Source organism: Clarias gariepinus, chromosome 9 (assembly GCF_024256425.1).
Source record: "Clarias gariepinus isolate MV-2021 ecotype Netherlands chromosome 9, CGAR_prim_01v2, whole genome shotgun sequence".
Classification (NCBI taxonomy): domain Eukaryota; kingdom Metazoa; phylum Chordata; class Actinopteri; order Siluriformes; family Clariidae; genus Clarias; species Clarias gariepinus.
In genome coordinates, this window is record NC_071108.1 from 5,292,501 (window position 1) to 5,309,233 (window position 16,733).

Consider the following 16,733-nt stretch of genomic DNA (forward strand, 5'->3'; position numbering starts at 1 on the left):
TTTTGGCATGATTTGAGGAAGTAAAAACAAATCAAAGAACCCTGGAGGAACATTATTATGTTATATATTTTTTTATCATCAGATTTTTTTTTATCCCAATGTTCCACAGGTTTGATGTTTTTTTTGAACAGATCTGAATCACTTTTTTGTATGATCCCAGATCGGATACGCAAATACAGTATATTTCATACCTGGTAATGCGGCTTGAATGCTAAAGCTCATAATCTATGCGACCTTTGCCTCCGGCAAGCGCTAGAAATAGCTGCTAAAACAATTAAAGCGAGGCGTCTGGCATTCTTGCTTCTTTTGGACCTCGATGAATATGGCTGACTAGATTTACATTTGAGCGTTTGGCAGGGGCCCTTATATAGAGTGGACTACATTCCGTCTTGTTTTTTTTATCTGAGTAATTGGGGGTTAAGGACCTTGCTTAAGGGCCCAACAGTGGCAACTTGGTGGTGCTGGGGGTTTGAACCAGAGACCTTCCAATTAGTAGTCCATGAATCCCTGATCTCCTGCTACCTGTTTGCCGTCCTGTGCAATCACGTCCATTGTTTGAAATGAACGAGCGGCCCACAAATATTACGCTTTGCTAGGAAGCAAAGACATATCGATGTGCACATACATGGGATTTCAGAGGACAGACATGTCCACGTTAGAGAGACTTGTATTTATGAATATGATCTGTCATGACATGCACATATCCGAACTGACCAAGAAAAAACTAAACAATTGGAATTAAAATTAATTGAAAATAACTGTAATATAAACGTTGCTGTACTGCGAGTCCCCTGTGACCCTAACCTGTAAATTATCAAAACAGAACTGCATAGGAAAAAACAATAATATTGTTAAAATTTTTGTTCTAGAATTTGTGTAAATTATAGTTTGTTATTATATATATTTTTTTTACCGAGGGGTGTGGTTATGGAGGCAGTCGGCACGGTAACGGGGGTAGTTATACGAGATGAATTCTTCATTGGAGGTTATTCCAGGCCAGGTTTCTTCCGTAGGCGTTCCTGAGGGAAGCAAAAGATGAGAGTTAAATACTCCGCACAGACATTCGGGAGGTAAAGGCTCGGAAGAAACGCTCTGACTTATCGCCAAACTCTGCAGAGTAACAGTGAGAGGTGGAGAGTGATCCAGGTAGACCAGAAAAATATCGCACCTAGCAGTTTGAAGATAAAGTGCAGCTCCTCCTCCACCGTGGATCCCGGGAACAGCGGCCGACCCGTAGCCATCTCGTAGAAGATGCAGCCGACGCCCCTGTACAGAGTCCATCGAGTATGAGTCATGTAGCTGCTAGCGCTCCAGTTATCCCTCCAAACATGAGAAATGGATAAAGAGAGCAGTACTGACCACATGTCAATCTGGGTGGAGTAATCTGTGCTGCCCAATAGGATGTCTGGTGGGCGGTACCACAGGGTTACCACTTCATTCGAGTAAGTCTTGGTGGGAATTGACTTCGCACGAGCCAGACCTACAGACCAAGTTTATATTTATATATATATATATATATATATAAAAAATAAAATAATAAATCAGAAACAGTAACATAAATTGCTAACAAATGTGCTTTGCAATTAGATCCACTTCCACCCGCTTGTGATTTTCTCTCTAATCTAGTTGTGTACAGTATATTAGTCTAATTCTACCCGTCACGTTGCTAGGCCACTCCCACATCAGTGACAGCTACCCTTCCGCTTGTGTCAGCTTACAGATGTCCACGATTCGCTAGTGTTGCTATGATTAATATGGGAGTACGAGTACATCATCCCTCCCACCCATAAGACAAGCATGGCCAATATGCTTGAGTCTTGGATCTCGAACTTGCAATCTCTGGATGATACGACTTTACTACAGCACCACTTGGGAGCTAGATCCGCTTTATTTCTCATGGTACACTATAAAGCAACTGAAAAGATATACCTTTTAAAAACACAGAAACTTTTAGTAGATTTTTTTTTAAACTAGCATAAATTAACCAAGTGGCAGAGATGACTTGATCAAGTTAATTTCAGCACATATTTATCAATTAAGAAATACAGTGGAACCTCGGATTGCAAGTAACACGGTTTGCGAGTGTTCAGCAAGACAATCAAAGATTTAAAATTATTTTTGACTTAAAAAACGAGCAAGTCTTGGTTTACGAGTACCGAGTTATCATTCATCTTGTTTTGACGCCAAGCGTCACGTGATCACAGCTGAGCCATTGTTTTTTTTCTCTCTCGTGCTGCGGACTTGTGGCTAAATCATCTACCCTGCTGGATGCGCGTCTCTCACTGGTATAATCAACATCCATGCACGCGTGTACTGTTTACTATAATACTGTGACCACTTGTGTGCACGTAAAACACATTTTATTTTGTGTTTGTAAGCGCGTGTGTACAGGGCGCGTGTACTGTTTCTTATAACACGTGTGTGAAGCAAAAGAAAGTCTTATTAGAAGGTTAAAGATCCATTTTCTCTGAATAGAGACAAGAGGGGCTGAAAGTAGGGGTATCCTCTTACTTTAGCTTCACACACATCCACAAACACACACACACACACACACACACACACACACACACCATCTGCGCGCATAAATGGAAACACATATCTGTCTGGATTAAATTTTTTACTTTTTTTAAAGGAAAAGTGCAGGTTAATTTTTTTTTCCCTTTATATTTTGTATTCATTATTTGTATGCATTTATTTTTGGAAAATTTGCTTTGATTTACAAGTGTTTTGGAATATGAGCCCACTTCTGGAAAAACAAATTATGCTCGTAATTCAAGGTCCCACTGTATATAGTAGTGACTCAAAATGTGCTCTACCAAAAAGTTAAGCAGAATCTTAAAGAGTTTATTTTCAGCATTTAGAAAATAAATAAATAAAATAGATCAGAACAGTCGTTTTTAAGTTTGTTAGTGTGAACGCTAAAGCACATGAAAAGCCTCAATGAACGGAGCGGATGCATGAGTGCATCTAATTTAATGCCTTTCGATTCGATAGCCCAAGAACTCTTCATTTGCCTAAGTGGGAATGATGTCATTCTCTCATGTGTGTGTGTGTGTATATGTGTGTGTGTGTGTGTGTGTGTGTGTGTGTGTGTGTGTGTGTGTGTGTGTGTGTGTGTGTGTGTGTGTGTGTGTGTGTGTGTGTGTGTGGTGGTGGTGGTGGTACATACCGAAGTCAGCCAGTTTGAGCTCCCCACGGTCATTGATGAGGAGGTTTTGCGGTTTGAGGTCTCGATGGAGGACTTTGCGTCTGTGACAGTAGCTCAGTCCTCGCAGAAGCTGGAACAAGAAGAGCTACGCACAAACACAAAAAAATCCTGCATTATTATAACACAGTGGATTATAAAGGCGTCATCTGTGAAAAGTAAAATCAAAGTCTCTCGTATGTAATAATGAAGCAAAGAAACATTGCAATCATTTATTCTCGTTTCCGTGTGGTAACTGAAAAGCAGGTCTGCTGTAAAGTTGGGCACTGCAGTAACTCTCACCTTCACGTTGTGCATGTGGATGCAGTTCCCGCAGTCATCCAGATACTGTTTCAGGTCTTTATCCTGAACAACACAAATTAAAGCAGTTAGAAGGAAGACGGAGAGTCAGCAAACAGCACGCCATCACAATGAGCTGAGCAGGGTTTGCTTAGCAGCTTAAGTTTTCGCGCTAGTAACCAAAGTAAGAGAATTTAAACCCCAGACCGTCATGCTGCTTTTCTTTTCAGACTCCCATAAAGACGCTAGCTTTACGCAGCTAATTAGAAGGCTGTAAGCTTATTAGTAAAGATGGCAGACAGCATTGAAAAGATAAACACAGTGACAGCTGTATTACACAAGCCATGCCGCTCGGTAAAGGACCGTCAATCATCAGGTGTTAAAAATAAACTCTTTGCCTTATTATACTGGTACATTCATGCATGGACACACACACACACACACACATTAGCCAGAACATAATGGCCACTGACAGGTGAATAATATCAATCAACTACCTACACAGGACCATGGGCACTCATGGCTCACCCAGGGGTCAAAACAAAATATTAACGTAGTTTAAGCCTTTATTTGTCACATGCACATCGCTACACTGTGAAATTCTTTCTCTGCATATCCTAGCATAGGAGCTGGGGTCAGAGCAGATTATTTGCTGACCCCTCTAAAGCAAGAAGGATTAAAGGCCTTGCTTAAGAACCCATAACAGCAGCCTGGGGTTTGAACTGACAACCTTCTGATCAATAACCTAGAAACTGAACCCACCGAGCTGCCGCTGCCCCAGGAGTGGTACTAGAAATGTTTTTGTGTTAATTAAGGTGAAGTACGTAGAATTATTTTTTAAGTCAATGCTTTTGTTAGAATGCCAAATTGAATATTGCTAATGTGAGATGATGGAGACGAGGAATTGTAATAAATTAAACAGCACTGCCAAAGCTAACGCTAAGGCTGGAACTTCCTTTCAGGCATGATTACATCTCCGCATTGTATACACACAATAACGAATAAATACAAATATACTAAAAGTCATGGAGACAACTCCTAAAATCCCCCATGTTATTTTTACACCAGGCATTAAACTGGTTCCTGCTCCAGCACCAGGTCACTGAAGGAGACCCATCACATTGGAAAAACAGCATTCGGCAGATTAATAAACAGATCCTTCAGGCATATGGTGACGTCTATTTGTGCATTCGTGTGTGTGTGTGTGTGTGTGTGCAATAGCGGTAGATGTCTTTAGTCCCCTATTTTGCATGCGTGTGACTCACTAGGTATTCAAACACGAGCGTCAGAGACTTCTGGGTGTGGATGATGTCATGCAGAGTCACAATGTTGGCATGTTTGAGATCCTTTAACAGGGAAACTAGTGTAAGAGAGAGAGAGAGAGAGAGAGAGAGTGAAAGAGAGAGAGAGAGAGAGAGAAAGAGTCAAACAAAGCAAGGATTCATTCCGATTTTTGAAAAATTTACTCTGAATACATTTATCTGTAAAATTATTAATGTGGAATTTTATGAGCTGTAAATCAAAGACCTTCCTGTTCTCACTTAATTATAAGACATATAAAAAGTCGTTTCCTCTTCAGCACGAGGTTTCCCCTTATTTTAAGGTTTTCAAGACAGAATTTATAGAAAACTTTTCCTCTGTCTACACACTCTGGTGTAAATTGTCCTGGTTCTAACTGTGATGTTCGGGCTCACCCTCTCTGATGGCAGTGCACGGAGCTCCTTCCTCGTGTTCCAGCCGAATCTCCTTGAGAGCCACGAGGTTATCGGTTAGTTTACTGCGACCCTTATAGACCGTGGCGTACGTGCCCTGAAAAGCAGTTACAGGTATTTAAAAAGCCATTAAACATAAAGTACCGCTCATCACGTTTGCCATCACTTTGTTTCTTTTTGCACATTGTTTTTAAAACAATGATGAAGGCGTCCAAAATATACAATAATCCCCTTTGAACAGTTCATATTGAGATGTATCTGCTACTTATGATCTGTAAAGGCTCCATAACGGCTCTAATCTGAGATGCTGTTTGTTAATTGGTTAATTGGTTAATTTCTGAGGCTGGTAACTCTAAATAAACTTCTCCTCTTTTGGTCTTGGGTTCCTAGGAAGGTCTTCATGAGAGCCGATTTCATATTGTTGTAGAATGTAGAAAATAAATCACTAACAAAAACAAAGAAATTTGCAAGGGGTCCCAAACTTTGGAGCAGTACCGTACATACAGGATTTAAAGTATAAAATATTGTAAAATAACAGGATTTTTTTTACACATTTATTTAATGTCCACCGATCAGCTATCACATTAAAACCATTAACATTAAGACCACCTAGGTTTTGGGTTCCCCTTGTAAACACTGGCCTCCCAGGAACTCCTTAAATGGCCCCTAACATGTGGAAAGGGCTTGGAGCAGCCAAGTTTATATAATGTGCCAGTGATGTTGGTGAATGTTATCACTGCCATACATACACTGTGCTTGAAGTCTTGTGTAAACGTCAATCGCTTGTATGCCTTAAATCACCAGAAATCGCATCACAAATCCCGGTTTGACTTGAACACCCTGCTCATATTTATATCTTGGTGTAGATGTACGAGTCTGAATGCAGTTCTCACTGGCCTGTTCAGGTCACAGACTGGGTTCAGAGTGGGTCAGCAAAATTTGTTTTAAATAAATTCTAAGATGAGCATGGGATCGGACCGGACACACTGACCGGACACGCATGATTCCTTCACTAGCTTCCTGGTATATACAGTAACTAAATCATCAGTGTGACCGAGATATGGTGTTCATGTTAAAGCTGATTTGAGTAAACATGCGATTTTGTAGATATAAAATAAAAAGCCAGGACCCAAAACTAGCCTTTCGTGAGTATGCATGACATTTTGCTGGATGGGATCAGCCAGTACTGAAATGCGACAACACTACACTATATTTGAAAGAAAATTCCACTATATGGCCAAAGCTAAAAGCACACGCCTGTATAGAATGTCTTTGTGTGCAATTTCCCTTCACTGGTACTACAAGACCTAAACGTGTTCCAGTATGACAACGCCTCTGTGCACAAAGCAGATCATGCTTAATCCATGTTGAGGAGAAGGAACATGAGTATCCTATACAGAGCCCAGACTTTAACAACTTTAAGTTGACTTAGGAACAGCAGCTGTACTCCTGCACTGACTTCATCACAGGTCACCACACACACACAAGCAGTTTTTGCGTCCTCTAATTTACCTACAGCCAAGTTTCTGGAAAGCACACCAGACGACATGCAAAACTGCACACAGTCATTAAACTGTGATGTCAGGATTGCATCTTGCTGCCCTGACAAGCTTTAATCTTAAGAGAATTCTGAAAAAAACCCCGAATGTAATCACAAAGCACACCCCAAACACAGCACTGATTTTATTCTTCATTGAAAAATCAAAGGAAAGTTTCAGGACAGACACGGTCTTCTGCACAATATGCATGCAGTACACTAGGCAGAGGTGTGTGTACTGTAGGAGGAGGACTGAGAGATGTTGTCAGTCGACCAAGTGATAGTCTGGCAAATTTTTTAGGTTTTTGCATGGTCCCGGGGCAAGTCTAACCAAATTCAGCATTCACTTGGGTGTGGCGTGGACTAAAATGTCACAGCGGCGCTGGGAATTTCAGAGCTAAGGTATACAGTGGAAAAGAGAAAAGTGTGTCTTGTTTCTGCTAAGAAAATTTAAACCCCCCATGACACACCATGCTTGCATGCATGGTCTGTATAATGGATGGATAGATGGATGAATGGACAGATAGACAAACAGACAGACAGAGAGACAAATAGAAAGACAGATAGACAGACAGAGACAAATAGATAGACAAAGACAGACAGACAGACAAATAGATAGACAGGCAAAGATAAATACAAATAGACAAATAGATAGACAGACAAATAGACAGACAGACAGACAAATAGATAGACTAACAGACAGACAGAAAGACGAACAAATAGACAGACAAATAGACAGGCTAAGACAGTGATGCTGTTACTCTCACAGCCGGAGGTCTAGAGAGAGCTGATTGGCCAAGCTCTCTCAGAGGGGAGGGATGAGGAGTACTTTTCTGCTCCCACATTAAAGACGGCTCTACAGCATATCAGGGGCGTCTGTGAGCTCGCGCACGCGAAAGAAGCGGCTAGCGCTTACCTCCGAGTGTATTACTCCGCCCCTAACGGTGCGTGAGCAAGCAGTTTCAAAAGATGCGGTCGGCTGGCGTCACACGGTTCGGAGAAAAACGCGGGATAGTCTTTGGCCCTCCCAACTGAATGGTAGTAGTAGCCTTAATGTGGGAGCCCCCTAGTGACGGGGAGGAATTGGCCACGACTAAATTAGGGAGAAAATCGGGAAGGAAAAAAAAAAAGATAGACTAAATAGACAAATAGATAGGTTTGTTGAGGATAGATAGATAGAGAGATAGATACTGTAGAGAGAGAGAGTCTGTAAAAGGGATGTTCTTGATGAACCTGGACTTTTCGTCTCAAGTGCAGAAGAATAAAAGATGTATAACTGACATTTACAGACTCTGATGTGACTCTTAGCTGCAGTAAAACATTTTAATGGTGTAAACGTTTCACAGAAGGTTGTATCATCTATGAATGATGTCGATCTCGGCCAAGGTGGCTTGGAAGAGACAGGTCTGTCTGTGGTGACTGTACACACGATCGATCACATACACCTAGAGTTCTTCAGAAGATAATGAGAGCGTGAATGTTTTGACATGGAAGGTCATGATGTCAGATCATGGCTCCGGTGTACTTCAAGCCATTTCCACATGTTTGAGCCATTAAAGGAGTTACTGGGAGGCTAGTGTTTCAGACCAGAAGCAGACATTAGTGCAGCAAGGGATTATAAAGAGAAATGAGGGGAGTTTTTCCTCTCATTACTGTGTTCTGTTATTCTGCACAGGCAAAAGTCCCGCTTTGACTTTAACGCCTCTTGTTAAAATAAAAAATAAAAATACTTGGGGGTTCAAGTGATAAAAAAAAAACCTACCTCTCCTAGTTTATCCAGTTTCACGTAGGTTTCCAACTTCCCGAAACCAATTTCTGACTGAAAAACAAAAACATGCTCAGAATCAGCACGTCTAAAGTTACATCATCGGCACGATTAATTAACAGATTAATATTAACCATTGCATGTCTACAGATCCTAATTGAAGCTAGTGCAATCAGAGTAAAACATTTACATAATGAACAATAACCATCTTGTATCATGAAATTCACAGCTTTAAGCTAATCCAAGATTAACACATTGTGCAATAGAGCTTCTCTACTGATGGAATAATTTAATACAAGCACTGCTATCCAGAAACAACATCATAAAAAAAGAGAAAAAAAAGAGAAATCTCAATGAGCATTAGAGAGACGCTTTAAGTTATTACAGGCACTCGAGCGACTTTCATATAACAATAATAAAACCTAAAACTAATCCATTTAATTACACTAGTTGTCTCATCATGGACCTGTTTTCGGCACGCACGCTAAAAAACACACGCTTTGATGCTAGCCTGCTCTCAAACGCCCATTTAGTCTCATGAAGTGCTGGTTAATATGCTAATCTGATAAGGCAGCTGTATTCGAGCTGAGAAAAAAACACCCACAGGTGCTCGAGGACCAGAACTGTGATTCTATTACAGGCATTTGCATTAAAATACAAATACAACCCATTATGGCAGTGGAAAGTCTTGTTGCTCTGTAAGGAGACTCTGTGTGTATTTGTTCGAGTGTCCTAACAGCTTACAGAGGCAATTTATAACGGCTACAAGTGCTGACTGTGCTGGGCTCTCTGCTGCGACACTGAAAGCATAAGACACAGAGATCGATAAAGAAAGAGAGGGGGGGGTTAAGAGACAAAGAGAGCAAGAAGCTGATAGAGAGTGGACAGTGAAAAATGATCAGTTGTGAGATCAGCAGATGATTGGGAGACCAGGACACCAGAGCAGTGATAGTGTGCAGCCCTGTGCAGGAAACACGGAGGCAGATGAGGCTTATAGCCGATACTGGTAAAAAAAGAGGACGAGGGAAAACCGTATCAGAACCCGACAGAGTGAAAGATAAATGGGCACACAGACTGAGACTGAGAGGAAAGACAGAGTAATTGGCTGATGATCTGTAAGACAGATCGATAAATCAGATAGATAGAAAGATAGACAGACAAACATTAGCAAGACAGGGAGAAAGCAGCAAATCAGAGACAGGGAGACAAAGGATGAGAGAGAGAGAGAGAGAGAGAGAGAGAGAGAAAGAGAGATAGAGAGAGAGAGATGTTAGCACGTCAGAGACCAGAGACAATGAGACAAACAGAGAGACAGAGAGAAAAAGAGACAGAAAGAAGCGAGTCAGAGCTCGGAGACAGATAAAGGAAGCAGCAAGTCGGAAAGAAAAAAAAGTAAATAGCAAGTGCGCTAGAGAGAGCAAGAGCCGAGCCGAGCTGCACTTCCACCTCTACTGTCAAAAATATCAACATCTTGGCAACACCTTCCCTAAAAATAAATAAATAAATTACACTCAAAATCCCAAATGTTCCCAATTTGACAAGTGGTAAAAAAAATGATGATAATTTTAAGAGAGGGCCTCACTGCTGCAAACTATGAGTCGGAGTGTGAGAGCCCGAAAGACAGTTGGACATGGCGTGCACACACCTAACACTAAACTAACGTCAAACTAACATCATTACTGTTCAGTGTTACCTGACAGTTTTAGTCATTGTTGTTAATTGTTGGTTTTTCTTTTATATTTAAAATCGTATACATGTTTATAAATGCAGATAGATGTAACTGGTAATAATCAATCACCTGTAATTGCTCAGACAACAATATGAATTTAACATTCATGCCAATAAAGCTGTGCTGAACGGAAAGAGAGAAAATGAATGAGAGAGAGAGACGGAGAGAGATATGATATGGGAGAGACAGCTTTATTACCAGAGAGACCCTACGCAGTCGTCTGCTCAGTGGTTTATCAAACAGCGGACTGTTCAGACTGAACTTCTCCAGGTAGCCGTCTGGGAGTCGGATATCAGCCGGAAGAGACAGCCTCTTATTTATGTCCTTAGGGAAGATCCAAACACACACACACAGCAAATCACTTTATCATCACGATCCTGAATGTTTAATTGCGTTGCACATCTGTAACCAACCTTCTGATGCAGTAACCCAGTAACCCTGATGGTAGTAAAGTGGTGTCTTTTGTGTGTTCTTAATTAAAATAAATGACCATTAACCCATAAAACAAAAACACTGATTCGGGTTTGAAAGCCCAGACATGTCGGCATCAGAGTGGGAGAACACAAAGTCCACGGTGGTGAGTAATTAAACATTATACTGCATCCATCTGTCAGCGTGAATTAACGCTCCGTTTTATTGTGCGTCCTGCAGCGCAGCTGCTCTCGTGCGCGGCTCTGAAGAAAAACAATAACGTCTCTTTATTTGAGCATCACCGGCGCATCCATCACTCCGTGTCATAAATGAGCTCAGCAGAACGAGGAGGAGGAGGAAAAAGGGGGATGGGGCGGTTAGGGGTCGTAAATACAGTACCTCAGTGGAAATTTTGCGGCCTGCGTTGTTGCGCATCCTCACGCGGACCGGGCTGTGCACCTCGTCAGAGGAGGTGGCCGACGCCTGGTCGCTTTCTCCGTCGGAGCCCATCTTCACGTCCTCATGGACGATCTCTGTGAGCGGACATGCGAATTAAAAAAAAAAAAAAGAAGAAGAAGAAGAAAAAAAGAGAAACACATGCAGGGTACACTGCTGTCATTCTTTTCCTGAGACATTTTGGTTAAAACTCGGCCTCGACTTAATTGACCGAATAAAAAAAAATAAAATATTTAAAGATGGAGGAAAAAAATATATATAAATAAACCACAACACACAAAACAGCTGCTTAATTAAGCTGTTTGCAAATGATTAAATAGTTACTACCAACTATTAATAATCACAAGTATGGAAAAATTACAAGTTATAAATTACAAGTATGGTGTGTATTGCCACACGGACTCAAAAAATATATATTTTTAAAAATATTTTCAGTTCATATTTAAGGCGTTTGCATTTGGGGTTGTAAAACGTTGCAGCTCCTTGATGATCCTACAGGTGGCACACTTTAAACTGTTCACACTGGTAATGTGTTGTAGGAGCAAATCATTAAATAAGTTCGCTTAGAATTGTAAGAAAATCTAAATATTTTATAAAAACTCCATACTTAGAGAATCGCAATACAGATCGAATCGACACCTATCGTGATGATATTGTATCGGGTTGTTTCTGGCGATTTCTATGTCTATTACTGTAGCTAACCTTCTGGGAAAATACAAGATCTAGAGTTTTATCCAGTCGTAGGTTTTGGTTGCCTGGCAACCTGAGTACGCTTAAAAAAAAAAAAAAAGATCTAAAGCTGTAATACACTAAGGCTTGTTGACCTAGCTAGGACATCCATAAACCTGTGAGAATGATCTTTTTCATAATGTAGCACAAAATTGTAGTATTTACTACAACAAAGTTAAATGATTTGTCCATGAACTGTAGCGTCTTCTCTTACAATATGAGTTCGAGAAGTTTAGGAGGCTTGTAATAAGCAGCAGAGCTACTGTATACCGTACAGTATATTTCGTTCGGTCATCAAATGTTTCTACTTACCTCCTGGGGGTCTGGAAAGATCTCTAAACTTTTTAGAATGTTCTAGGTCAAGCAGATTATGCCTTTGCAAGGTGTGCGGTGCAGCAGACAAGCACTGGGATATGAATATCTATGAATCGCATTTATTAGATAATATAACTTACAGGTCACATGTTTTGATAGATCTTTTTTTTTTTTTGCTGTAAAGCTGCTCTGTAAAGATGTCCATCATTAAAAAACGCTATTTTATGAAAACGTGTCGAATTGAAAAGTCAGCGCTGGGCGGAGATTTTAAAACGCGATTATTATTTTGTCAGATTTTTTACTAGGAATAAAAGAAACACAGAAATCTGCTCAAACCTCTTTGGTATGTAAATATCTCATGTCTGAACACGCTACACATAATTTTGCAGTTTTAAAATGGGGCATTCAAATCAAACCGGGACTTGTGGAGAAATTTCTGAGGAATGCAGGCGTAAAAGCGATCAAAATTAAAACAAGACTTTAAGCACAGTATGATGATGAGAATCTTAGCAAAACAGTCTGTGGGAACTGTAAACACGATCAGTCACAAACACCACTTGCCCATTACAGGAACTCAGCTGGTAGTTGTTGCCACATCTCCCGTACAGTCCTGACCTCATTCCAAGCCATTTTCATGTGGAATTCCTAGGAGGCCGGTGTTTCAGCCATGAATCAGACAGGCTGAATCGAGATTTTGGTGCTATGACTTTTATAAAGGGTGGAGAGAATTGCAGGAGGCAATTTACTGCCCATAAAAATCCCATAAACATTTTGACACATTTTAGCGCAAAGCAGGAATTTTGTAGAAATATGATAATTTACCACATTTGGAGAAGCTTGCAAGCTGTGTCAGAACATACTCCACAAGAGGGTATAAGTTGTACACCTGGGGCACAAGAGATGCCTAAATTTGCCCAATTGACATATAATACTCTCCACTGAAACAGGAAGTGCTCACAGTTGCATTCCCTGCTATGGAAACTACCATAGAGAATTTAAAACTGAGCCTATATGTTACATCACATTGTCAAAGAGACATGGACGGGGGTGCTCTTTTTACTCAGACAACCAATCAGTCTCTCAGAATGATTGTGAGGCTGCCGAGCCACGCCCTAGCAACTGATCCCAGAGACTGACCACGGCAAGCACAGCTCACATTTTCTACCTGTCCAGTTGTGTTCTGTTATTCTGTACAGTCAAAAGTCCCGGCTTGACTTGAACGCTCCTTGTAAAAACAGCCATGATCTAGAAGTGAGGACCGCTTCCCTAGCATTAGTAAACATTGAAAAAAAATTACAGCATTAATAAATAAACACGCTTAAAAAGAACAGCTGTAATTGCTTTTCCTAATCCTAAGCTCATTATTTTACAACCTCGGTGTCCTGCTCATCGCCCTTTTAATTTCAGCAGGATGAAGCTTTTTTGGCAGAGCAAAGGCCAGGCAAGGACGTGCTGTGATTTAAGCGCTGCTGTTATTTAACACGTCCAGTATCTGCTGCAGTGTAGCTCTCGGCTCCATTCCTGTCAACATCTCTCACTCTTCTGTGAGGTGAACTGAGGTGAGGTGAGGTAGTGCTCTGTGTAATGTTATCAGTGTAAAGGAATGCACCTACTGTATATATCCATCTATCTATATATAGACACATGGAGGCGTGTCTGGGTGCACATGCACGAGTAGTCTGCTGCAGGCTGCGAGAGCGTGAGGAGAGAGTGTGTGTGTGGGTGTGTTTGTGTGTGTACCGAGGCGTGTGGTGTGGTTGAGATAGGAGCTGAGGCTGCGGCCCAGGCTGCGCGGCCGGTGCAGGGCGCTGCTGTAGGACTGCAGGAGCGAGTGCATGCTGAATGAGCCGCCCGCTCCTCGCACTGAACCACGCAGAGTGGCACTACCCCCGCCTGGCATGGCCTCTGGGAGAGAGGGAGAGGAGAGAGGAGCACACACACACACACGGGGGGAGGAGGGGACAGGAAAGGGACGAGAGGACACGAGATGAAAGAAGGAGGAGATAGAAGGCAGAGATAGAGAGAGTGTGAGAAGGATGGAAAGTAATAAGAACAAATGAGGAAAGATGAGAGGACGAGGTGATGGGGACGAAGACGATAGCGATGATGCAATCAAAGGAAAGAGGAAGATACATCAGGAGAGAAGGAGGGGGGATTTAAAAAAAAGAAAAAGAAAGAAAGGAGGGGAAACAGCTAATTAAAATTGAACCAAATCAACAGGAAAAAATAAATAAAATAAAACACACATGCATTAAATCCAATAAAACCTCATTTGCACAAATTCATTGTTAGTTAAAAAAATAAATAATAATAATAATAATAATTAAAAAAATAAAATTTGTAAATGAATTCAGCAATGCCAAAAACAGGGGATTTTAGGTCCAATTAGTTTTCCTTTTTTTTTTTTTGGCTCAGATTTTTCATGCTGTCACAAATTGTTGTTTCATGTCATGCAGTTGAAATATAAGAGCAGCGATTCATCATGAAGTGAAATGAGCTCGGCCTGGCTGTGCGAGATTTGGACCAGCGCCACAGTACGATGGCTTTATTAAAAAAAAGAAAAAACACGGAGCAGTCGAGACAAATCTTTCAAGGCGAAGCAATAAAACGACAACCTGAGGCTAGTCATCATCATCATCATCTGCCTGTTCTAAATATAATCTAACCCAGACTTCTCCACCACTGTGATTCATCATTCGGAACAGATAACGCGCCGAGTTAATATTGTGTTCATAATCTCACACAGTCTTTCACACACTGAATAATAGAGTCAGAGTAAAAAATAAATAAATTAAATATTCATGTTTAGGCCAGCTTGTCCTCGGAATTAGCTCATAATTCATTTAGATATTGCCATCACTAACTGTTTCACCATCTCATCTCTATCCTTTTATCGACATAAAAGAGTCACACGATCCACCGATCACACGGTGAGTGTATAGAACTAAAAACGGCTCACGTACAGGTGCACCTCGATCAGTTGAAAAGGTTGATTTATTTTAGTAATTAAATTAAAAAAGTGAAACTTGTATTTTATTCAGATTAATTACTCACAGACTGACATATTTTAAGAAGTTTTTTTTATTATTTCTTTTGATTTTATGGCTTACAGTTAATGTAAAGGCGACCCGATCATGGGGACCACTGATGAATTGACAGTCATCCAGAAGAGGATCATTGACACCCTGTACATGAAGGATAAGACATGTCCATAAGAGATCATTGCTAAAGCAGCTGGCTGTTCACTGTGCGCATTAATGGAAAGTTAAATCAAAGGGAAAAAAAAACATAACAGATACATAACAAACATAACCGCAGCCTTGTGAAACAAAGACAAAGAATTCACAAGGAGTGCACCGCAGCTGGAGTCGGTGCTTCAAGAGCCACCATTTACAGACGTATCCAGGACGTGGGCTACTGTCGCATTCCTTGTTATCAACGACATTAGAAGTGTTTTACCTGGGCTAAGGACCAAAACGCAGCATTGACACTCCGTATCGCTGCAGTAATTCATGCAAAGGAAGCCACAACAAAGTATCAAGTGCTGTACACGTTCATGCTTTTCAGTAGTCTAACATTTCTGTGCTATTTTTTTTTAAATATATTGTTTTTTATCGGTCTTAAGTAATATTTAAATTTTCAAGATAAAGAATTTTGGGTTTAGCTGTAAGCTAATATAATCATCAAAAAATAAATAAATAAAATAAACTCTTTAAATATATCAGTCTGTCATGTATGTAATGTATCTATTCGAGTTTAAAATTTTTAATTGAAATACTGAAATAAATCCACTTTTCGAAGATGTATATATCATGGTTTTTCTTCCTGGTCAACAGAACACTCAAACACACACACACACTTTTCAGATGAATTAATGATTTTTATCAGCGCAACATTCAGAGCAGAGGATCCATACTGGAATAAAACCTACAGATAACAAGGATTGTGGGTAATATCTCCCATGAGTGCAAAACAAAATGAATTATTAATGATCTTTATGATTAAATATTGCAGTTGTGTCATTTTTGCTTTTTTTGCCTGTTAATTAATTAGCATACGCATAATCGAAAATGCTATTAGGGAAAAAAAAGAAGAAATAAAATATCAGACTCACGTTATATTCACTAAAATTTAAACAAATGACGTAAATAAAATTTTAACGATTGAGACTCAAATACGTCAGTGCGACTACCGGCAAAAAAGTGCCTAAAGATACAATTTATAAACTGGATGTGCATGTATACTAACCTCAGCAGTGACCTCGTTTCCCCTCTCGTCTGTTCCAACCACTAAACGTTCAGCATCACCAGCCTGATTATCTGCACTTGTTTTTTGCAGGTTCATGCTTTAATGTAGATGTTTTTTTTTTTGCTGTAATAATTTGTGGGTCATTGTGTGGCTTAACAAACAAAAAACAAACAAACAAAAACATTAAGCTTAAGCTGCTCGGGTAACAAGGACTGGACTGAAAATGAGAGACAGGAAGTTCTCCAGGCTTCCGAATTACTAAAGTATGAAACAAATCATCTATCTTACGGCATGAACCAGCGAAGAAACAAGTGCAGATGACCAGGCCAGTGATTAGTACACTGCTG

General features: G+C 40.4%; 1 protein-coding gene across 1 annotated transcript in view; it reads right to left on the bottom strand.

Annotated features, from left to right (window-relative positions):
- Positions 1 to 16,733, bottom strand: part of cdk16 (cyclin-dependent kinase 16) — a 44,524-nt gene that overhangs the window by 6,895 nt on the left and 20,896 nt on the right. The window contains exons 3-13 of the mRNA XM_053504323.1: positions 13,879 to 14,043; positions 11,038 to 11,171; positions 10,426 to 10,551; positions 8,496 to 8,552; positions 5,179 to 5,293; positions 4,750 to 4,844; positions 3,488 to 3,550; positions 3,170 to 3,293; positions 1,360 to 1,480; positions 1,169 to 1,266; positions 914 to 1,019 (exon numbers count right to left, since the gene is read on the bottom strand). Of these exons, the coding sequence (XP_053360298.1) occupies positions 914 to 1,019; positions 1,169 to 1,266; positions 1,360 to 1,480; positions 3,170 to 3,293; positions 3,488 to 3,550; positions 4,750 to 4,844; positions 5,179 to 5,293; positions 8,496 to 8,552; positions 10,426 to 10,551; positions 11,038 to 11,171; positions 13,879 to 14,043 (1,204 nt within the window). The remainder of the gene's footprint in view (positions 1 to 913; positions 1,020 to 1,168; positions 1,267 to 1,359; positions 1,481 to 3,169; positions 3,294 to 3,487; positions 3,551 to 4,749; positions 4,845 to 5,178; positions 5,294 to 8,495; positions 8,553 to 10,425; positions 10,552 to 11,037; positions 11,172 to 13,878; positions 14,044 to 16,733) is intronic.